At 38.9% G+C, this 24,526-nt stretch overlaps 1 protein-coding gene across 2 annotated transcripts in view; it reads left to right on the top strand.

Moving 5' to 3' along the window:
* The window catches only part of ACE2 (angiotensin I converting enzyme 2), a 47,202-nt gene that overhangs the window by 19,602 nt on the left and 3,074 nt on the right, over window positions 1-24,526 (top strand). For both annotated transcript variants that reach the window (XM_017512377.2, XM_017512376.2), the window contains exons 8-17: window positions 4,869-5,038; window positions 7,929-8,155; window positions 10,442-10,586; window positions 12,749-12,850; window positions 13,877-13,996; window positions 14,882-15,054; window positions 16,304-16,362; window positions 18,803-18,903; window positions 20,289-20,405; window positions 22,236-22,430. In XM_017512377.2, the coding sequence (XP_017367866.1) occupies window positions 4,869-5,038; window positions 7,929-8,155; window positions 10,442-10,586; window positions 12,749-12,850; window positions 13,877-13,996; window positions 14,882-15,054; window positions 16,304-16,362; window positions 18,803-18,903; window positions 20,289-20,405; window positions 22,236-22,430 (1,409 nt within the window). The remainder of the gene's footprint in view (window positions 1-4,868; window positions 5,039-7,928; window positions 8,156-10,441; window positions 10,587-12,748; window positions 12,851-13,876; window positions 13,997-14,881; window positions 15,055-16,303; window positions 16,363-18,802; window positions 18,904-20,288; window positions 20,406-22,235; window positions 22,431-24,526) is intronic.

Genomic DNA, 24,526 nt, shown 5'->3' with positions numbered 1-24,526 from the left:
GGCTAGAAAATCTAGGGAAAACAGATAAATTCCTAGAAACACACAACCTCCCAAGACTGAATCAGGAATAAATTGAAGCCCTGAACAGACCAATAATGACTTCTGATATTGAATCAATGATTTAAAAACCTACCAACAAAAAAAGAGCCTCAGACCAGATAGATTCACAGCTGAATTCTACCAGACATGTAAAGAAGAGCTGGTACTAATTCTACTGAAACTATTCCAAAAAATTGAGGAAGTTTTGCTGCCTAACTCTTCTATGTGACAAGTATCATCCTGATGCCAAAATCTGGCAAAGACACAATGAAAACTGAAAACTACAGGCCAATATCTTTGATGAATATAGACACAAAAATCCTCAGTAAAATACTAGCAAACTGAATCTAGCAGCACATCAAAAAGTTAATTCACCATAATAAAATAGGCTTTGTTCCTGGAATGAAATGTTGGTTCAATATACACAAATATGATTTGTCACATAAATAGAATTAAAAGCAAAAACCATATGATTATCTCAATAGATGCAGAAAAAGCATTTGATAAAATCTAACATCTTTTCATAATAAAAATCCTCAACAAACTAGACATTGAAGGAACATACTTCAAAATAGGAAGAGCCATCTATGACAAACCCACATCATACTGAATGGGCAAAAGCTAGAACCATTCCCTTTGAGAACTGGAAAAGACAAGGATGCCCACTTTCACCACTTCTACTGAACATAGCACTGGAAGTTCTACCCAGAGCAATCATTTAGAGAAAGAAGTAAAAAGCATCCAAATAAGAAAAGAGGAAGTCCAATTGGCTCTCTTTGCTGATGATATGACTCTACCTAGAAAACTTTAAAGACTCCTAGATGTGATAAATGACTTTAGTGAGGTATGAGGATACAAAAGTCAATGCACAAAAATCAGTAACATTTCTATATATACCAAAAGTGTTTAAGCTGAGTGCCAAATCAAGAGCACAATCTCATTTACAATGGCCACAAAAATTAAAACATCTAGGAATACATCTAATCAAGGAGGTGAAAGATCTCTCAAAGAGAAGTACAAAAAACTGCTGAAAGAAATCATAGATGACACAGACCAATGGAAAACCATTCCATGCTCATGGATTGGAAGAATCAATATCGTTAAAATGGCTATACTGCCCAATGCAATCTACAGATTCAATGCTATTCTTATCAAGTTATCATCATTTTTCACAGAATTGATAAAAGCTATTCAAAAATCCATATCAAACCAAAAAAAGAACCCGAATTGCCAAAGCAATCCTAAGCCAAAATAACAAAGCCAGGGGCAACACATTAACGTTTAACTATACTACAAGTCTACAGTAACCAAAACAGCATGGTACTAGTACAAAAACAGACACGTAGACCAGTGGAACAGAGTAGAGAACCCCAGAAATAAAGCCACACACTTACAACCATCTGATCTTTGATAAAGTCAACAAAAATAAGCAATGGGGAAAGGACTCCTTATTCAATAAATGGTGCTGGGAAAACTGGCTAGCCATATATGGTTATGCAGCTTCACTTTTTATTCTGCAGTGGACTTTTTCCAGGAGTATGTTATGTATGTTAAAATGTTCATTGCATTGCTTCTTACAGATTTAAAACTATTAACAAGCAAAGGTTGAGCAATGCATAAACAGTAAATTATGGTGCAATTATCTGAAGAAATTTTATAAGACAAATAAAAGTATGATGCAGAAGAATGAAACTAGAGGCTTACCAATCACCATAAAAAAAATAAAAAATAAAACTCAAGATGGATTAAAGACCTAAATACAAGACCTCAAACTATAAAAATCCCAGAAGAAAACCTAGGAAAAACTCTTCTGGACATTGGCATAGACAAAGAATTTATAAGCTCTCAAAACCAATTACAACAGAAACAAAAATTGACAAGTGAGACCTAATTAAACTAAAGAGCTGCTGTACAGCAAAAGAAATCAGCAATAGAGTAAACAATCTACACAATGAAAGAAAATATTTGCAAATCATCAGAGAAAAGAAAATCAAAACCTCAATGAAATACCATCTTACACCAGTCAGAGTGGCTACTATTAAAAAGTCAAAAAATGGGGCCGGGTGCAGTGGCTCACACCTGTAATCCCAGCACTTTGGGAGGCCGAGGCGGGTGGATCACTAGGTCAAGAGATCGAGACCATCCTGGTCAACACGGTGAAACCCAGTCTCTACTAAAACTTCAAAAAATTAGCTGGGCATGGTGGCACGTGCCTGTAATCCCAGCTACTCAGGAGGCTGAGGCAGGAGAATTGCCTGAACCCAGGAGGCGGAGGTTGCGGTGAGCCGAGATCGCGCCATTGCACTCCAGCCTGGGTAACAAGAGCGAAACTCCGTCTCAAAAAAAAAAAAAAAAAAAAAGTCAAAAAATAACATGTTGTCGAGGCTGCTGAGAAAAGGGAACGCTTATGCACTGTTGGTGAGAATGTAAATTAGGTCATGCACTATGGAAAGCAGTTTGGAGATTTCTCAAAGAACTAAAAGTAGAACTACTATTCGACCCAGCAATCCCATTACTGGGTATACACCCAAAGGAAAACAAATTATTCTTCCAAAAAGACACGTGCACTTGTGTGTTTATTGCAGCACTATTCACAATGGCAAAGACATGGAATCAACCTAGGTGCCCATCAGTGGTGGATTGGATAAAGAATGTGGTAGATATACACCATGGAATACTATACAGCCTTAAAAACAATGAAATTGTGTCCTTTGCAGCAACATGGATGCAGCTGAAGGCTGTCATCCTAAGTGAATTAATGCAGAAACAGAAAACCAAATATCACATGTTCTCACTTATAAGCTAAACCTTGGGTATACATAGACATAAAGGTGGGAACAATAGACACTGGGGGCTCCAAAAGGAGGGAGGGAGAGAAGAGCGGCAAGGGCTAAAAATCTTCCTATTGAGTACTATGTTCATATCTGGTTGGTAGGACCAATAGAAGCCCAAATGTCAGTATCACACAATATCCCCTTGTAACAAACCTGCACATGGATTCCTTGAATCTAAAATTAAAATTTAAGTTAAAAAATTCTCAGGACAGGTGTGGTGGCTCATGCCTGTAATCCCAGCACGTTGAGAGGCTGAAATGGGTGGATCACAAGGTCAGGAGATTGAGGCCAGCCTGGCCAACATGGTGAAACTCCGTCTCTACTAAAAATACAACAACAACAACAAAAATTAGCCTGGCATAGTGGTGTGCGCCTGTAGTCCCAGCTACTCAGGAGGCTGAGGCAGGATAATCACTTGAACTCGGGAGGCGGAGGTTGCAGTGAGTGGAGATCGGGCCATTGCACTCCAGCCTGGGTGACAGCGAGACTCCATCTCAAAAAAAAAAAAAAAAAATTCTCTGTGTTCCCTTCTGTTGATGAAATGATATTATAGTTATAATTATGTATTTTTGTTTATTCAACTAAAATTCTACATTTCTGAGTAGAATGCCTAATTATACTTCTATTTGCCTTATAAAATTTCTTCCGATAATTGCACCATAATTTTTGCTATTTGTGCATTGTCAACATTGCTTGTTAATAGTTTTAAATCTGTAAGAAGCAATCCAATGAACATCTTCACATACGTAACATACTCCTGGGAAAAGTCTATTGCAGAATAAAATGTGAAGTTGCAAGGGCCTCTAAACTCTTGCAGCTGTTCTAGCTCCACTTTGCAGTTGAGGAGGAGTATAGGATCATCTTGATGTATGTCTTTAATCTTTCTAAAGGGTCTTCACACCCATCTCTTCTACTGTCATCTCTAAGACTCAGGATAGGTATTGTGACAGCTCCATGCTATAGGTGGGGAAAATGAAGCTCAGGTAAATGATTTGCTCAAAGTCACAAAGACAGTCATTGGCAACTAAGGATTGAACTCAGAACTCCTAATAATTTCAGTCTGGTTTTCTATTTGTTCATTCATTGTTCATTCAACAGATGTTAACTGTATTTCCTAATATATACTGTTTTGGTATCGGTTCATTCTGTTCAAGAATGTCATATTCATCAATATCAAGTGCCAGAGAGTAAATCCTTAAGGCTCAATAATTTTTTAAACCATTGATAGTCTCATATCCTGTTTCTTATTCCCAGAGATGACAGAGGAAAAAAACCAGACTTGACTGGTCTTTGATATGAGAGGAAGTTTTCTGTTACTAAAAGTGATTCATAGACTAGCTGCCAATTACACAAACTTAGCTTACCTGATGTAAGCCTTATCTCCTAAGCATGCTTGGTCAGCTCCTGAGGCACTTGTTCCCAGAATAGTTTTCTGGGTGGCAGATGCCTACTGCTGCCTCTTTATAGTTCCAGAACATTCTGAAAATTTGGACTTCATACAGATCATAAAGCCAAGGCCCAACTACCCGTTGGTGCTAGGCCACATCTGGGCCTTTTCAATTCCAAAAGCCTACGCCTTCAGGTCTACCTTATAGTTTACGTCTTCCACCAAGTCTAATAATTAAATAAAGCTAATTAACATATTATTATCTCACTTTTTTGCAGTGGGAACATTTGAAATGTACTCTCAGTGATTTCAAAATGTACAATGTTCTATTATTAACTATATTTACTATGCTATGCAATGGATCTCAACAAGATAAAACCAACTTACTCATCCAGTTTGAGACTGTACACTTTGACCATCATCTTCCCATGACCCCAACCACATAGCCTCTGTAACCACCATTCCACTCTCTGCGTCTACCAGTTCCATTGTTTTAGATTCCACACATAAGTGAGAATGTGTGGTATTTGTCTTTCTGTGCCTGGCTTATTTAATTTAGGAACGCAGTTATTTTGATGGCTGGAATTAACACTGTTCTCTTTTCCCAGGCCTGGGATGCACGGAGAATATTCAAGGAGGCCGAGAAGTTCTTTGCATCTGTTGGTCTTCCTAATATGACTCAAGGATTCTGGGAAAATTCCATGCTAACTGAGCCAGGAGATGGTCAGAAAGTAGTCTGCCACCCCACAGCTTGGGACCTGGGGAAGCAAGACTTCAGGTAGTGGGGCTGATACTTACACAGCTGATACTAAATGGGAGACAACAGAGGCAGGCTGAAATTTAACTTGAATTCTTTCTCTGCCTTTCTGAGCACAGAAAAGATAAGTTAATTCTCCTTGAACTAAGGCTGGGAGTCTAGAAGAGCACATTTGGGTTTTCCCAGGAAAAGAGGATTGCCAGCAGGCCCTAACTTGAACCTTCAGACAATCTGCTTTCTTTGAAATATCCATTGGCATTGTATGGTAATCGGGATGGTTGCACCCATATCAGGAAATATTTGGTGCTAAGATATTTCAAAGATGGACATGTGAATCAAACATTGATCTTCCCCTCCATGTTTCACTCTTGTGAGTAAGACAGAATAGGTGAATAAATAAGCTTGGATAGAAGGGAGAAAGTGGTACATGTCATAAGAGAGACACAGAGCATGCTCTATGGAGAACAGGAAGAAAACTGACCACACTTGCAATAGGAGCTAGGATCAGACAGTGTTTTACAAGTGGGATTTGAGTTGGGTTTGGAAAGACAAGAAGGATTCAGATACACAGAGTTGGGAGGAGGACGCAGACTGTGAGAACAGCAGGATCAAATACAGAGAGGCAGGGCCTGACCTGTGTACTGGAGTCGGCAAGTTAGGCTAGAATGAGAAATACGTGAAGGAAAGTTTGTGTAATATGGCAGAATCAGCACAGGCTTCAGAATCCTAGGTGTGTCACTTAATGACTGTGCAACCTTGGACAAGGTATTTAACCTTCTTTGGTTTCAATTTCCTTATTTTATAAAGTAGAATAGTAATTCCCAGGTTGTAGGCTTGTGAGAGCCTTACATTGGATTCCCTAGCTTGAAATGGAGATTGCTATACAAGTGCTTCATTGAGGAGAGCTCTCAGGTAGAGGGGAATGAGGGAAGCAGGCTGGGACAAAGGAGGGAGGTAAATAAGGATGTGATCTTTGCTGGAAACTTGGCCTCAGCCTTATCCCGTGAACCTCTCTGGAGCATAACTTGAGCCACAGACTAGGTCACACCTCAAGACAAGGGGGCTAGCTTTTTATATTAGTCTTTGGCTGTGGACTGCCCCACAGTATGGGGGAGTATAACCCCCATTTGGCCAAAGGCAGTGAAGGGAGCAGCTATTGGCCCTTATCAGCTGTGACTCAGGTAACTAGGGGATGGTGGATAAAGTCTCGGCAGGGCCCCACCAGCATTGAATAGGGTAGAGATTGGCTGTACAGTCCTTTTCTGGAAAGGGCCAGATAGTTAATAGTTTAAGCTTTGCAGATCTCTCAGCTTTGCAACTACTCAGCTCTGCCCTTGTGACATGAAAACAGCCATAGACAATACGTAAACAAATGGATGTGGCTGCATGCCAATAAAAATTTATTTATAAAAACAGATGGCCAGCCAGCAGGCCATTGTTTACTGATGCCAGTACTAGAATGAGACTTAAAAATGAGACGCTATAAGTAAGATTTGAGCACAGAATCTTATATACAGTAGGCAGTAAATATATTAGTTATTCTTATAATTATTTCAAAAGAGAATATAGAGAAACCAAATTAGAAAAGCAGGTTGGGGTTGTGAAAGGAAAACAGATTTACTGAGCACGAGATGAATACATAATTGACTATTTCCCTACCTGCTCCCTTTCTCTTGCAATGTGTGGATTACCATGCCCTCCCATTATCTCCTCCAGCTCACTTTTCTCCTGTAAATATTGAAGCCCTCAAAATTATTTTTGGAGAAAGGCACAGACTACGGACTGTTAAATTCTGTGTTCTTTTTTTCTGGACATGTTCTTAAGCTTGGCAAAATAAACTTCTGAATTGATTGAGACCTATCTCAGATAGTTTTTGGCTTACAGTGTCATATTGGTGTATAAAAGGCGGCTAAGTTTATTCTTGAGCAATGAGGAGGACTCAAAGGATATTGGAGGGGGTAGCGACATGATCCAAGTGGTATGAAATAAATTTGGGAATCTACTGAAATATGACCCCTATACCCACCTGAATGAAAATGCTCTTGCCAAGTTAAAAAGGATCACCATCTTATTGCCAAATGCAGTTCTTATCCCATTGGTCTATAGCAGCATTAGACAAGATTTATGAGTTGTCTTTCAAATGCTATTTTTTAAAAATGACTTCTACATTGTCATTCTCTTCCAGATTTCGTTGACTTCTTTGATTGCACTTTCTCTGTCTGCCCTGAATAATCTTCCTCTCCCCACTCCTTAGGTACTTGGACCTTCTAAAGGCTTATCTTTGGTCCTCTTTTCTTGCATTCTATTCCTGCTCCATGGGCCATAACATCTGCTTCCCAGCTTAAATGCTAATGATTCCCAAGTTTCAATTTGCAGCCCCTTCTACTATTTCTCTATCCTGGCAATACCAAACAGCTTGTAGTGTCCTGAATGCCACATTTCTGTCCCCCCCACCCCTAAGCCTTTCTTATTGAGCACCAGGAATGTCAACTTCTGTGTCATCTACTGGGAAAACTCCTACACATTAATTAAGATCCAAACTGCTTATTGCATCCTCAGTTATGCCCTTCTTGGTGCTTCTAAGGGACTGTGCCTACATTCACTCATTTTTATGCCCAAGGCTGTGTGTACTGATCACTTATAGAGTTTGCCTCAGAAGTCTTGTAGCAGAGAACTCTGCTTATCTGTCTTCTTATTAGTCTATGAGCAAGAGAAAAGGATTCACCCCTGCCCATTGCTTTATATTGAGCAACTAGTACTGTTTCTAGGACATAAGAGGTAGGTACTCAAGATTCACTGGTAAATAAATCTTGGAAAGATGATTCACGCTACCAAAGCCTCATACAACTCCACTGTAATGGTTAAAAGAAAGTCAGTGAGATTCATTTTCATCTTGTCCATTTTCACGCAGGATCCTTATGTGCACAAAGACGACAATGGATGACTTCCTGACAGCTCATCATGAGATGGGGCACATACAGTATGATATGGCATATGCTGCACAACCTTTTCTGCTAAGAAATGGAGCTAATGAAGGATTCCATGAAGCCGTTGGGGAAATCATGTCACTTTCTGCAGCCACACCTAAGCATTTAAAATCCATTGGTCTTCTGTCACCCGATTTTCAAGAAGACAGTGGTATGGACATTTTTTCATGGCTTGTTTCGGAGGTCCTTTAATCTGATATGGGCAAAGGTATTTATTATATTATGTAGGAAATATTTACTTTTTGCCACATGGGGTATAAGGAAACTGAAAAGGTAACTGGAAATTACTGCTGGTGGAAAAATTTAAGTATATATCAGAACATGTCAACTTTTGGTTTTGTATTATTGAAAAGGGAGTAAGAGAGCTAACTGAATGAATGGACTCGGGATCCTGTGAAATGTCTAACAGAAGTTTTTTTTCTTGAAGATGTTGAAACAATTTCACAGAAGTAAAATGGCTTGTCCCATTACTGTCAGCATTCTAACTAAACCCCTCTGGTTCTAGGTGAAAACTTCCCAAAACTTTAGAGTTGGAATAGATTCCAAAAACCATATTATAAAGGAGTAAACTGAAGACAAGAGAGGGAAAGTAGCCTGAAGTCAAAAAGCAATGTAGTGGCAGAACCAGAATAAGAGCCCTAATCTAAAGTCTTTTCCATAACATTATGCAAAGCAAAGTATAGTTTGAAATTTTGGAATTCTTAAAGAACAGGTGGTTTAATATCAAGATTAGAAGGGATTGAAACATTTTGTTCATCCTGCTGAAGTGTGAATTTCCCCTATAACATTCCCTTAGATCTGTGCTATCCTTCAACATCTTTGCTGGAGGCAGCCCATTTCCTTTTAGATGGAACATGACAAATGTTCAGGAGATCCAATTTCTTTGGTGAGAATGCCATGGGTTTTGATTCTTCCTCATAAAAGGAGAACAAATAGAGCCTAATGCCCTCTTCTCTTCCATGTATTCTCTTCCCTCATTTTATTATTTGTGACATAAAGATCAGCTCCACTGTCTGGAGCATTTGGTCGATGAGGTCAAGGTCATGAGCTCCATCCTTGAGTAAACAATTCACTTTGACTTGATCTCTGGCTCCAGATCCCTGGTGATCCCACAAGGGCCTGGGAGTGGGCCAGCATAAGGCCTGTCATCGTGTCTGAAATGGCTTCTGTAAGCACAGTCCTAGTGCATTATAGACCAGTAGCAGCATCCTCCCATTAAGAGAGTAACAAAGGTAGTTAACAGCAGCCGTACCTGCTTCCTAATTTTAAAATATTATTAATTCAATGAACAGATACTTTAGTATTTTTAAATATTCCCTAACAGCAAGTAAAAATGGTTGATGACTATCTTTCTTAAGATGGTATTAGATCAGTAATGAAATAATCTGTACAACAAAACCCATGACATGAGTTTACCTATATAACAAACCTGCACACATAACCCTGAACCTAAAACAAAGGTTTTTTTGTTGTTGTTGCTGTTTTTTTTTTTTTTTTTTTAGCAAAGATAGTATTAGACACGATTAAACCACTGATTTGGAAAACTCCTGCTTTTTTTCTTGACTCTGTCCCTGATTTGTGAATAATGCTAAATAAATTCCTTTATTCCTTCCATTCCTCCCTCCCTCTTTGTCTTTCTTTCTTTTTCCAAACATATTTATCAAGCACATACTGTGTGCAAGACATTTTTCTGACACTAGAGACGCAGTGATGTGAAAAGTAGATAACATCCCCTGCTTACATTTCAATGCATTGCCTTTGCACACTAGAGATGAGCTACACTGCCTCTTTATGTCACTAATAAACAATAAAATGAAATAACATGATTTATTAAAGCATTTTAAATTCTTGGTAAGGAAAATATCCGTACATTTAAAATACATTGTACTTTTCACCATCCAGTGGATGGTGCCCTCTAGGGAGGCTCTTTTGTTTTATGTCCCCTCCCTGGCTTACAGGCTTTTCACTAAATCTGTTTAGTATTTGTTTATTTAACAAAGACTCACAGAAGGCATCACATAGCAGACAGGGGACTAGGTTATACAGTCTCGAATGAGACGTTAACAGTCACTGACTTCATGGAGCTTTCCAGAATAAACAGTGTGACTGGGAAAGTGGATGAAATAGCTCTAATGAACTCTGATAAGAGGTATTTATGGGAGGAAACTGAAACTAATGAAGAAAATGAGGATTAGAAGTAACTTTGGGGTTTTATTTACCTGTTCTGTCCCAGGGTTTTAACCTACTCCAAATCTCTTAGCTGAGAAAATGAATATATACATATCATTATGTGTACTGTCCATTTTTCTCATGTAATTATCCTTATAGTAAGTATATCTTGAGGAATAATATTTTGAGATTAGGAAAATTATCTTTAACACAGAACATCCACTGTCATCTTCATTGTAATATTTATCCTTTTCCATTTTACTTTCAGAAACAGAAATAAACTTCCTGCTCAAACAAGCACTCACAATTGTTGGGACTCTGCCATTTACTTATATGTTGGAGAAGTGGAGGTGGATGGTCTTCAAGGGTGAAATTCCCAAAGAGCAATGGATGAAAAAGTGGTGGGAGATGAAGTAAGCCAATGAATATGCAATCAGTAAAATGTTTTCTAATGAGTTTGCTGTGTATTTAAAAGAATTTAACTGGTGTGTACACACACACACACACACACACACAGGCACACATTAACTCCTTTTTGTATTTGCAGTTTTTTATATTTTATATTTAGTCTCCATTCGGGTGCCATCTTCTCAGATAAAATTTCCTTGGATCAGGTGACAGTACTTCATACTATATATTCTTAAGTATTGGGTCACTTATTAAACCATGATATTATGTTGAAAGTGATCAGTTTATTCATTTTATATATTCTTTTATCCAGTCTTTTAAACAAAAATGCTGACCCCGCATTTTAGGTAAAGCACTGAGGATCCAATGCTAATAATTTCAGGTATGGTCCTTGACCCCCAAAAGCTTTTAGTTTATGGCAAGATGTGGAAAATTAATCCACTGCAATGTGTAGTGTTGTGATGGGAGGGCACAGGGTCCATGAGTGTCCAGGGGAGATACAAAGCCCAACCGGGAGTGTCAGTTGAGGAGAGGCATTTAAGTTAAGGCCTGAGAAAGATGTGGTTGTGGAGGGGAACACAGAGAATTCCAAACTAGAGAGAACCTGAAACATTTGGGCAACAGTGACCATTTCCATAGTTGTAGCACTACGTTACTCATTGCTGTGTCACAAGTTCCTCACACTGTGCCTATCACATGCAAGTATGAAATAAATAGGTTTTTGGATGAAAGAGTTACAAGAGAAAAAGAAAAAGAAGCAAAGAAAGAAAGGAGAGAGGGAGGGAGAGAATGGAAAGGAGAAAGAAATCTACCTTTTACCATCTTAGATCCTTGTTGATTATTTTTTCTTTGTTTTTCTCATGTTTTCTTTTTGAAGTGAAAAACTCATGTGTAACAAGCAGTTCCACATGCACAGGTTTAAAACAGTACCCTTCTTGTGTCAAGATTCTCTCTGTTAGCATAAATACTTGAGAGGAAAGAGGTAGCACCTATAAGAACTGTTTCTAGTGTTTAAATATTACTAAAGTTATGTCTACAATGATTCTGCAATTTTAAAGGAAAAATGCATTCAGTTTAAACAATGCCAAATACACGATTTTGCTACCTTTTTTTTTTTTTTTCTGGCTAGATTAATCTTTTGATCCCTCTTAGCTTATTTTAAAGGTACATGGAATCAGATCCTTAGAGTGAGTCATTAATGCACTAATTGTTCCTTTAGTTGTTCAACAAATATAAATGAATTCTTTCCTTAGTGGCAGGCACCATGTTTGACACTGGAATTAGAGAAGACCAAGACACAGCCCCACCATCTAGGAGCTCAAGTCTGTTAGGCAAGAAGTTACTATCGGTCAATAACTACAAAATGGGGAGATAAATGGCAAAGGAGGCACAACTAGAGAAGGCTAAGGGAGGTAGAGGGGTTAATTCTGCCGGAAGGTGGATGGGATCAGGGCCAGGCTTCACAGAGGAGGGAATGCTTGAGCTAGGTAGGCTTGGAGAATAAGTAAGATTTCAATTTTATTAAATTCTGTCTGCCAGGAGTACATGGACTGTGGCGCCTGAGAGGAATTATTAGGGCCTTCACTGTACATTTTTGGCCATGCAATGCACTTTATGAATTTTATTAAATTACTCTTTTGAATACTTATTCATTTTCTGAGGGTATATTCTGGCTGAATTAATTAAAACTAAGAGATAACCACATACTGAGCTCTACTGTCTGATTTTTTTACACTGCTTCTATTTCACCCGACAATCAATTCCAATATAAATACCATTGATTGGCCAGATGCGGTGGTGCCTATAATCTCAGCACTTTGGGAGGTCGAGGCAGGTGGATTGCTTGAGGACAGGAGTTCGAGACCAGCCTGCCCAATATGGTGAAACCCTGTCTCTACCAAAAGTACAAAAATTAGCCAGATGCGATGGTGCACACCTGTAATCCCAGCTACTTGGGATGCTAAGGTGGGAGAATCATTTGAACGTGAGGCAGAGGTTGCAGTGAGCCAAGATTGCACCACTGTACTCCAGTCTGGGAGATGGAGTGAGACTCCATCTCAAAAAAAAAAAAAAAAATGATTGATGAAACTGCACTAGTTATGCCCAACTTTACCTGCTTGTGATGGGTGATCCACAGATAATGTATTGTTTTATTTTCTCCCCAAAGGCGAGAGATAGTTGGTGTGGTGGAACCTGTGCCCCATGATGAAACATACTGTGACCCCGCGTCTCTGTTCCATGTTTCTAATGATTACTCATTCATTCGGTAAATTACAGTTTTCTTGTTTCTGTTTAACTTCTAGGGTTTGTGGACAACTGAGCTAATAATGACAAAAAGCAGGGATAAATGAAGTGATCATTATAATTTTTCTATTTCTACCCATAACTACAAAGCTCAATACAGATGCTCCTTGCTTTACAATGGAGTTACATCCCAATAAACTCATCATAAGTTGAAAATACCTTAAGAATGTATTGAATACCCCTAACCTATGGAACACCAAAGCATAGCCTAGTCTACCTCAAACGTGCTGGGAACACTTACGTTAGCCTACCATTGAGCAAAATCATCTAACGCAAAGGCTATTTTATAATAAAGTGTTCAATATCTCATTTAATTATTTAATACTGTGCTGAAAGTGAAAAACAGAATGGTACTTACCATTAACATACACAGCTGAAAGCTCTATTGTGAAGTCGAAAAATCAGAAGTCTAACCATTGTAAGTTGGGGACTGTCTGTATAGATGATCAGTTTCAATTCAATTTAAACTAACACAATTTATTTGGTTAAATTAAACTTGTGTGAGATCTTGTTCCTCTCATCAAGAAATCAATAGTATCACTGGGAGAAATAAAAAGTAGTTTTGTTTATCTACTTGTTATTGGCAGTTTATTGTGCAGTGTAATAGAAAGAAAATTTTTAACTTGAAGTCCAAAAACATATCTTCTTCACCTAGTAACCCCAGTCCTTGAATTTGCTGGACCTCAGTTTATTTGTCAGATGAAAACAATGTTATTGACCTGTTATAAGGATGGATTCAGATTATCTATATGAAAGGGCTATTAATCTGTAAAACGCAAAACAAATGTGAGCTAACATTTAACATAGTAATATTGCCATGTTCATCAATGAGTACATAAAATGCAAACAGGTTATGATGAGTATAGCATTAATGTCTGGAGAAAGAGATTTGATCAGTATCTCTTTGGTTACTTGGGTCCCAGAATTTAAATATATGCCCCAATCTATGACTCTAAGATGGTAAATAAAATGGGACTGCTTTTTTGTTTATNTACACAAGGACCCTTTACCAATTCCAGTTTCAAGAAGCACTTTGTCAAGCAGCTAAACATGAAGGTCCTCTGCACAAATGTGATATCTCAAGTTCTACAGAAGCTGGACAGAAACTGCTGTAAGAAATACCTCAAAATGTTGAACTTCCCCTAGTATTCATTATTACTTATTTCCATGCCTAGGTTTGAATTTGATTTCTTTGTTCCAAAAAGAAAAATTTGGCCTCAAAATGTCCTCATTTCCAAACCAAACACTTAATTGGTGGTCAGACAGGAACCTAGACCATGCAACAATTGGATGGGCCACCTGTTTTCTTCCTATCATAACTACAGCTCTGTCTGTGGTAATTGGAAGGAAAGAGCAGTTGAGGGAGGAATATATTCATTAATATGCATTATTTTCTTATCTGCCAGAAGCAAATTTAGCCAAATCGAAGAGAAGCCATAGAGCATAGATGTAAATATATGTACATCTGGAATCCCTCAAAAGGCCCTGAACCCCCTCTGCCGAGACCAGCTTGATCATAGAGACCCCAACCCAGGCGGTGCTGAAGGAATTAATAAATAGAAACAAATAGAGTGCAAAAGTGGGATCAAAGTGGGACCATCAGGGGACTGACAACATTTCCCAGCTGGAAGCCCAGAGCACACTCTGACCCACGTATTTATTCTTTGTGAACAAGTGATTATTTTTAAAAAGCAGGTGCTCAGTGTTTCTTCATAGAATAAAGATAGACTAAACAGGCAGATAGTGCCTGTTCACTATTAAAATAGAAATGAGCTGGAAAGCACTCTTTGCAAGTCAGCAATGGGGACAAGGTCAAATATCCTGTGTTTTGGGAGCTGGTTTAACTAGTGCATGACCGGTACATACTGCCTACTATTATGGCAGTTTTCTGCCTGGGGATGGCTCGGTGTTCCTTGCCATTGCCTCCCAGCAAACAACATATACTCCATCACACACACGTCAAGACCTCCTTCCAACATCCCTCTTTTTTGTGTAGCAATATGCTGAGGCTTGGAAAATCAGAACCTTGGACCCTAGCATTGGAAAATGTTGTAGGAGCAAAGAATATGGATGTAAGACCACTGCTCAACTACTTTGAGCCCTTGTTTACTTGGCTGAAAGACCAGAACAAGAATTCTTTTGTGGGATGGAGTACCAATTGGAGTCCATGTGAGTACACCCAGTTGACAAGTTTCATACCCATTCCCTGTCTACTTTCTCTAGTCTCCTTTGGTCCCTGTCTCATGAGGACTTGTGACACAGCTGAGAATGTTTTCTCTCTCTATAGTACCTGCTTCTTTCTCTGCTATGGTGACAGTTGCCGTTTTATAGGAGAAAAATCACATTTGTCGAGCACCTATGTATGAGACATAGTGAAAGCAACTGTACAGACACACACAGATGCATGCACATGCACACACTCTTTCAAGTCTGTTTTATTAGTCTCATCTTTTAAATATAGATTATAACTGTCTCCAACCAACTGCACTTGAATCCTGCTTTCCAAAGACAAATATATTTTTTTTTAACAATTTTAATGCTATTATCTCTTCTTTCTGGCAGTCACTTTCATGTTTTAAATAATTTGTTTACATTGCTATTTTGTTACTTCAAAGTGAAGTTTTAAACCTTCACTTTGGTCTACCCTTCAACTTCCACTTCTTGCTCTTCCAATAAGGCCTTATCATGATTTTTAATAAAACAGTTTTCAATGTTTACATCATTATGCCTGAAGAACCAAGTAATGTACTATTTTGTGTCCTTTCTTGTGTGGCTTTTTGTTTGTCCCAAAGTATGTACTTGCCTGAATTTTTTGGTTTACCTAATTTGCTATTTACATTGTATTTGTTTTTTCCCCAACGATTTCAACATATCTATTCTTTTCAGTCTCATTTTTTTTCCCCTAGAGACTTCCCTCTTGGAGTCTTACATCTTCCTGTCCCAACCTTTGTTGTTCTCCTGAGTTGAATCCCACTGCTTCCTAGATTCCACTTCTTCTTTCTTGGATTACCTCTTGTTTTTCTGAAGCATAGCCTCCAAGTGACTGTCTAAATGAGGGCACATGGGGTAGGAGGATCAACTATTCTCCAAAGTGGTTTTAACCACACCCTGAATTCCATTCCTCTTGTTTTCAGCCCAATATTATTTTCCCACCCTCACCTGTGCTTGAATCCCAATCCTCTTTTGGATTCTCTGGCTCTTTGTGGGTCTGTGCTCCCTCTGTGTACAAATTAGGTCATGACTTCCTGTCCCTGAGAAAGCAGTTACCCCTCTCTCATCGTTTCTCCAAAAGTCTGTTGATACCTTTAAAAGATCCCTTTACTGTCACTTTAATGGGATTTTGGGAGGAAAAAGGAAATAAGCACATGTGGGCAATCTGTCATCTGTAATCAGCAGTCTATGATTTCTCTTTAATCAGATACTGACCAAAGAATCAAAGTGAGGATAAGCCTAAAATCAGCTCTTGGAGATCAAGCAGTGAGTATTCTGGGCAGTGAATTCATTATTTTTAAGTGCACTGTCTTCACTTAAATAGGACACAATAAACCCATTTAAGTGTGATCTGAAAGAGGAGAGGCCATGTGGTTCTCTTCAAAACTATAAGTCCCAGATTCTGGCGTTGGCTTTGGGTTTTAAAAGTAACCCATTCCTTACTGGATAAGCTATTCCTACTTTTTATTACCTTGAAGGGGTTATGAACGTCAATGAGAAAATATCTGTATCAATCCTTAAATATCAAATACCAATCCTTTCAATTGACTCTTGTGTTCATTACTTTCATTCTAGAAAGAGAACATGGTTATATTTTGATAGGTAGTTTGATTTTAGAAGCAGTACAGTTAGTTTTTCTTTAGTTTGTTTTGTTTTAGTTAATCATCTGTATCCTGGCTTTACTCAGAGCGTGGCCCATGGGCAGGCAGCATTTGAATCACCTGGAAGCTAAAAATGCATAATTTCAAGCCTAGCCCTGGACCACTTAATCAGAATCTGCATTTTAGCAAGTCTCCAGGTGATTTGTACATACAATCAAGACCAGGAAGCTCTAATTTAGAACGCTGCTTCTCAAACTTCGTTGCACTTTGGAGTCACATGGGAAGTTTAAAAAATACTAATGCCTGAGTGATACACTTCCAGAGATTCTGATTTAATTGCTTTGGGTATGGAGTCAAGAGTTTGGCATCAAGAGTGTTTAAATTTCCCCAGGTGATTCTAGTCACAGCAAAGTTTGAAGAACCACTTATTTAGAGAGATGCATTTTGGGAGTAACAAAATATTTTGCAGGAAATTATATTATTTACACTCTTATGTGAATTATTTACTTAGCTATTGCTCTCTCCTTAACACCTGTCTCTGGTGATCTAGTCTAAGGAAGTAATAGCTTTCATTGGGAAAGAGGAGAGGAAAGAGTAGCCTTAGATCAATAGGGCTCAAAAGCCTGAGAGTGGGCATGGCACCCTGAAGGCTTTGCAGGGTTAGAAGTCAATCTGGGACTATTGGATAAAATGGTCCAAGATGCAACAGCAAATTGTTGTCTGCATTGGATAGATCCAAAGATTGTGTTTCTACCCCCTTACCTTTCCTGAAAAATTAAACATTGTCAAAGACTCAACAATACTTTTAGTATAATTTTCATAGATAAGACTTCAAAACGTAAATAACTCAGGAGTAAGACAGTGAACATTCAAGAAAGAAAAAATGAAAATGGAAGAGCGTTGCTTTCCAATCTATAAGAGTTCAACTTCTTATTTCTTGATCATTGGGTGATTGTGAGACTATTTCTCTGTCATATTTTTATTAGCTCTTCCTTGGCTTAATAAATTTTAGTCTCGGCAGATCAGGATCTTTTTCAATTATCTTTTTTTCTTGACATTTATACTCATTCTTTTTCCATGCAGTGAAGGTTGGTAAATAGTGTTCAGAGGGTTTGATGGTGTAATGTTCTGAGGCCAATTCACTGAGAAACAATCTGTTTTGATGAAACGAGATCATATATTTAGTGCATCTATACATCAGGGTTAGAATATCTGCTCAGTTCAAGCTATTTCTAGTGAAGTCCAATTGGATCTATGGCATTATTCTGAGAATTCAGCCTTTAAAATATTTTATATTTTATATTTATAGAAGGAGTAGCCAGACTGTTATTAGTAATAATATTAATATTATTACTATTAAAGGAACCCCCTCAAACCTGGATGAAACCAAGCTGAAATGAATGTAACAATTCTTTTATGAAATATTATAATTTTTAAAGGGAAAGGAGAAGCATAAAACTAGTACCATTTATTGATTCCTACTGCCAGCTACTGGAGGAAAGAGTGAATGCTTTCAAGTCTTTAAAAGCTATCCAAACATAAGCTATTTGTTTAGCACTGGAAAACAAGCACAAACGGATTAACTTGCTGTTTACAAAGAGTTATTTTTTATTTGAACTTTTTTCCTTTTACACTTATAGATAAGTACATTTCTGAGGACTTACCATAAAAATAGTAAAAACTGATTTTGTCCACAATGTACAGACATTTTACTACAAACTCCACAACTTTTGTTTGACTCTTGTCTGTAAACCTACACTCAGGGTGTTAATTTCAGTTTACACCAGACTAAAGTAAAAGGACTTATTAACCCAATGTTTCCTAAAGCATGGTTGCCTGACCAGCAGTATTACTACCACCTGGGAGTTTGTTATAGCTGTAAATTCTTGGGTTTCATCTCAGGCTTCCTGAATCATATGCTCTAGGGGTGGACCCAGCACTCAATGTTTTAACTAATCCTTCAGGTGATATGGATGCACACTCCCATTGAAGGTCACTGACTTAATAGCAAGAATCCCTAGAATATTAAAAATAATTCTTGAAGATATCAGATTATAAATGTGTCTTATGAGTCCAGCTGAGCGGTCTTTCTTCTGAATTCACAGTATGAATGGAACGACAATGAAATGTATCTGTTCCGGTCATCTGTTGCATATGCCATGAGAGAATATTTTTTAAAAGCCAAAAATCAGATGATTCCTTTTGGGTGAGTTGATTTGCTGGGTTCTCAAGTTACTCCAACCAGGATTTCTCCTACTCTTGAGTCTGAGGAGATACTCTGCCTAAACTTTTCTTCAACTGAAATTGATAAAAATCTCCTAGTAACTTATTCGTCTTTGGTATCTTGGAATTTGGGTGACTCCGTAGAAGGCTGATCGTGGCTTATTTGACTTGTAGATTGCGAGGGTATTGTTCTTACTAAACAGCTATCACTCTCTTCTCAGAATGCTCTCATACACCCTCAGCACTGAAAGAAAAAAACAGCAGAACTCCTTGCCTTCATTGACCTTATAATCTAGTGTGTATGCTGTGTGTGTGTCTGTGTAATATGTAAGTGAAATATAGTATAATTACAAGGTACTAAGTGCTATTGAGAAAAATATAAGAGAAAAGGGTCTGGGGAGGGCTGGTGTGTGTGTGTGTGTGTGTGTGTGTGTGCGTGTGTGCGTGTGTGTGTGTGCGTGTGTGTGTGTGTGTTGGGCAGGGGGAGTTCAATTTTAACCAAAATGGTCAGAAAAGACATCACTAATATTTGAACAAGTATATGAAGCAGGAGAGAGAGAGACACCGAGTGAGCCAGCAATGCAGACAATGGGGAAAGTGTCTCAGGTGGGGGAAACAGCAGGTGCAGAACCTGAGGAAGGAATATCCTCGGCCTGTTGAAGGAACAGCAAGGAGGCCAGTGTGTCTAGAGCAAATTAGAAGATAAGTGGAGATGTGGCCAGGATGTTAGGCATGGGGGCAGGAGGGAAAGACAAAAGGTCATGTGGGTCCTGAAGGCCATTCTAAGGACTTTGGCTTCTATTCTGAGTTAGATGGGTAGTCACTCAAGGGCTATGAGCCACATGATCTACCTTATTTTGTGCTAGGACCACTTGACAGCTATGAGATCACAGTCTTGTCACATCATATGGTAGACCCCACTCATTACCTTCATCCATGGGTGCAACACGATGTTTTCTGCTGGGTAGGACCAGGTTGTGGGTGTAAGTCTCTGTGTGGTACTGAGCCATCTCTGCCCGTCACATTGTTTGCCACAATCCTGGGCCACCAATTATCCCTTGTTGATTCTCCTGCTGTTTTCAGTTTGAAATCTTTCTATCATTGAAAAAGTTGTGGGTTTTACACGAAGGCAGAACAAATAGTGTGAAGACTTGATATCACAGTTTTTGTGTAGTTGATTTCATGTGCTTTGGGCAGCGTTAATATATTTTTTTTGACAATTACATCCTCCCATTGTTTGTTCTCCTCCATGCCTCTCTACCCTGTGATCCTCTCTCTAATCTCCTTTTCACCAGCAGGGGAGGTCTTCATTCTCTTTATTGTGTCCCCTGTGCCACAAGTGAAGATGTTTGTTTTGTTTCTCTACAGGGAGGAGGATGTGCGAGTCGCTGATTTGAAACCAAGAATCTCCTTTAATTTCTTTGTCACTGCACCTCAAAATGTGTCTGACATCATTCCTAGAATTGAAGTCGAAGAGGCCATCAGGTGATATTTTACTTTCATCTAGTGATGAGGGGGGTTACCAAATATAACAATAGCCAGTATTTTGTGTGTTTTTTCCTCTGTGCCAAGCATTGTTCTGAGTCATTTACATGTGTTACCTCATGCTACAAATTCCATGTAATTTCAGAAGGATCCTGCAGCAAGGGAGTAATCTTGATTTGAGTACCCCCAGATGTAGGCTCTTACAGAATGGAAGGAATACTATAGATTACATGTTATCAAGCAAGTTACCACTATGGGCAACTAGAGTTCAGTCCTGCTAGGAAATCTGGAAAGACTGTGTAGAATGTACACCTGAATTGTCCCGTCAGAGGATTGAAGGAGCTGGGGTATTTATTTACCAGTTTCTATCAGTCATTAGCTGAGAACTGCTTCCAGGTGGCATTAATTCCCCAGCATTTCAGCCCTGCAGGCAGGGCAGATCTTGTGTTCCGACAATGCTGTCAGGCAAAGTGAAGCAAGTGCTGGCTGAAGAAGGTCTGGCTAGAACTCATGGAAAATAGTAAGCACAGAAGCGACATGGACAGGTATTGCCATCATTTGCTCTAGGGACTTAGATGTAGGATTCGTTTAATTGCCTAAAGCCTGAAACAGGGTAGGCAAGCACAGGATTCCTTAGATATTGCTTGGCCTCTACGCTAGGTGAGGGACTTGCAATGAATGTTTAGAAGAAACAGTTTGTCCAATTTGGCTCAGTTGTTTCCCACAACAGACAGCAGGAGTGAAGAATGGATCAACCTTGTAGTTGTTTTCCTGTCATCATAAAAAGGCTTACTATACCTACTGCTTCTGGGCAGCTCACTAGGTGGCCCTCTCGAGCTGCATCAGAGTCCTGTTTATCTTTGGAGCAGATCTAAGACCTGCTGGGCAGGGTGTGCCTATAAAATCTGGCTTGGTTGGGGTGTATGACCCAACTGTGCCCAGAGACTCAGTTACTGCCTCCAAAAGCCTTAAGTCTGTCTTAGGGAAAACTTCTAGCTGAGATCTTTATGAAAAAGCTCAGCCATCCTGGATAACCGGCTGCAAACTACGGGGGACCTCAAATTCTGTTTCCAGGATAACCCTTTTCAGGTCTTTTCAGGCTGAGGTCGCCAGGGGTTATCTGACTAATTCTGCGTTGACTTCTCTCCCTCTATGGTGGACTCTGACCTTCTGACCTGGGCTATATCCAAGGGTAGGAAGATGAGATGCCAGACACTTTGGTCTTTGATCCAGAATGTTCTCCATATCACTGTTTTTTAAATTTTTTTAAACAATCTTTGTCCTTTTGCCTCTATAAAAGTCAGCCATTTCCCATACCACTGCTGAAGAAATTGGCAAAGGTCCCTTTCTTATGTTCCTCTCCAGTGCTACCTTTGAATGCCAACACCTTTTATTTGGAAAATAGTATGATAGAGACTTGGGCATAGGACTTGATTCACTTGTATAATAGAAGAGGTGTATCCAATTATCTGTTCCCATTATTTGATATAAAGTCACTATAGATATACTCTGACAAAAGGGAAATTCTTGCCAAATATGCTAACTTTGCCCTTAAACACAGTAGTCACAAATGAATAAATGCCAACCAAATTTTCCAGTGAAGCCATTGATAAACCTAATCTAGGTTGCAAGGCATGAAAGATGCATACTTGTCAAAAACTTGTCTCTTTAATTGGACCTTATTTACTTTGCTCTCATGATTTTAGGTGTATATTCTTATGATAAGCTCTGTTAAAACCTTTCAGGAACAATGATATAAAGAGTAAATAACTACACATGATTTTATTTTGTCTAAGTGGCCCCTTTGCTGTGTTTTGCTTTTGCAAATAGGATGTCCCGGAGCCGAATCAATGATGCTTTCCGTCTGAATGACAACAGCCTGGAGTTCCTGGGGATACAGCCAACGCTTGGACCTCCTTACCAGCCCCCCGTTACCATATGGCTGATTGTTTTTGGAGTCGTCATGGGAATGGTAGTGGTTGGCATTGTCATCCTGATCATCACTGGGATCAGAGATCGAAAGAAGTAAGTGGCCTTTCCTAGACTATCCGAAAACAGAAAGATTTAGAGAACAGTAACTGGAAAATTTTCAGTAAGTGGTAGATTGTATAGGCCAATTAGTTGGACAATTTTGCACCTAAATACTCTGATAAATTTCCTAGCAATTTACTAGATGTCATCAGCAGTTCACCTTCCTAGCAAGCCCACACAGTAAGTATCTGGTCTGGGATTTATTACTTGCCCTAGTACACTCCATCCCAGCCACAGTGTCATTTCCCTCCTACAAAGAGGCACTGCAAACTCAGCAGCTATGGGTGGGCTCAGGGAATTGTTCTCACTGCTGAATTCTTTTAAGTCTAAAAGTGACCCTGTAGACTGGATTACTGATGGGTTTGAACTGTGAAATTGTTCAAGAATGGGCTCTGAGATTTCTCTCAAACTGCTCCTCTTGTTTTTTTTTTTTTTTTTTTGACAGTATCTTGCTCTGTCACCCAGGCTGGAGTGCAGTGGTGCAATCGTAGTTCACTGCAGTCTTGATCTCCCAGGCTCAAGTGATCGTACCACCTCAGTGTCCTGAGTAGCTGGGACTACAGGAGTATGCCACCACATCCAGCTAATTTTTGTATTTTTTCTGGAGACAGGGTTTCGTCATGTTGCTCAGGCTGTTCTTGAACTCCTGAGCTCAAGCAATCCGCCTGCCTCGGCCTCCCAGTGCTGGGACAGGCATGAGCCACCGTGGCCTGCCCAAACTGCTCCTCTTTACTCACCTTTATTTCTCATGGGGTAGCTCAGACTCTGTATCATTCTCTAAGTTCATGGTCAGGCATGCTCCAATTTCTTCTTGAACTGAAGATCAAAGTTCATTGAGGATTTAAATTATTAGAGACCCGATTTCTAGTTTTCTTTGCTATTAGCTATTTGACCTTGAGAAATTGACTCTTGCTGGGCTTATGAAATGAAGGTTAATATTTTATAGTACCTAACAAAACTCTATGTATACCTCAGGTTATTTAAACATATTCTTGATTGAATCTCGATATGTGCTAGTCTGTTTTGCTCAATTTTCTTCACTATAGAGATTTTCTGTTCCCCAAAATAGCTTCATCTAAAAAACTAGGCATTGAATATGTAATACATTCATATGGTTAAAATGAAAAAATATAAAGGTGACCATGAAGAGTCTTCCTTATCACCTTTTGCCTCCAAGTTCTCCTCCCAAAGCCAATAAAAATTATCAGTTTCTTCAAGAGATATGCACATATACACACACATATATATATAGTATTTTTTTCTTTTTTCTTGGATATATATATATCCTTTTTAGTATACAAATATATGCTTTTTTAGTGTATATATGTGTTTGTGTTTGTGTGCATATATATATATATATATAATTTTTAAGTATACAAATGTTAGCAGGCTATAAACAATGTTCTGCATATTCTTTTGTTTTCCACTTAATGGTTTTTAAAAGTTTTTTTTAATTATACTTTAGGTTCTGGGGTACATGTGCAGATCATGCAGGATTGTTGCATATGTATACACATGGCAATGTGGTTTGCTGTCTCCATCCCCCCGTCATCTACATCTGGCATTTCTCCCCATGTTATCCTTCCCTGACCTCCCCACCCCCACGCTACCCCCAACAGACCCAGTGTGTGATGCTCCCCTCCCTGTGTCCATGTGTTCTTATTGTTCATCACCCACCTATGAGTGAGAACATGTGGCATTTGATTTTCTGTTCTTGTGTCAGTTTGCTGAGAATTATGGTTTTCAAATTCATCCATGTCCCTACAAAGGATACAAACTCAGCATTTTTTACGGATGCATAGTATTCCATGGTGTATATGTGCCATATTTTCCCTGTCCAGTATATTGTCGATGGGCATTTGGGTTGGTTCCAAGTCTTTGCTATTGTAAACAGTGCTGCTATGAACATTCGTGTGCATGTATCTTTATAATAGAATGATTTATAATTCTTTGGTTATATATCCAGTAATGGGATCGCTGGGTCAAATGGAATTTCTATTTCTAGGTCCTTGAGGAATCGCCACACTGTCTTCCACAATGGTTGAACTAATTTACACTCCCACCAACAGTGTAGAAGTGTTCCTATTTCT

The sequence above is a fragment of the Cebus imitator genome, unplaced genomic scaffold (genome assembly GCF_001604975.1).
Source record: "Cebus imitator isolate Cc_AM_T3 unplaced genomic scaffold, Cebus_imitator-1.0 Scaffold471, whole genome shotgun sequence".
In the NCBI taxonomy this organism is placed as follows: Eukaryota; Metazoa; Chordata; class Mammalia; order Primates; family Cebidae; genus Cebus; species Cebus imitator.
Note: the sequence above shows the minus strand (reverse complement) of the source record. Positions and strands in the feature narration are given on the sequence as shown.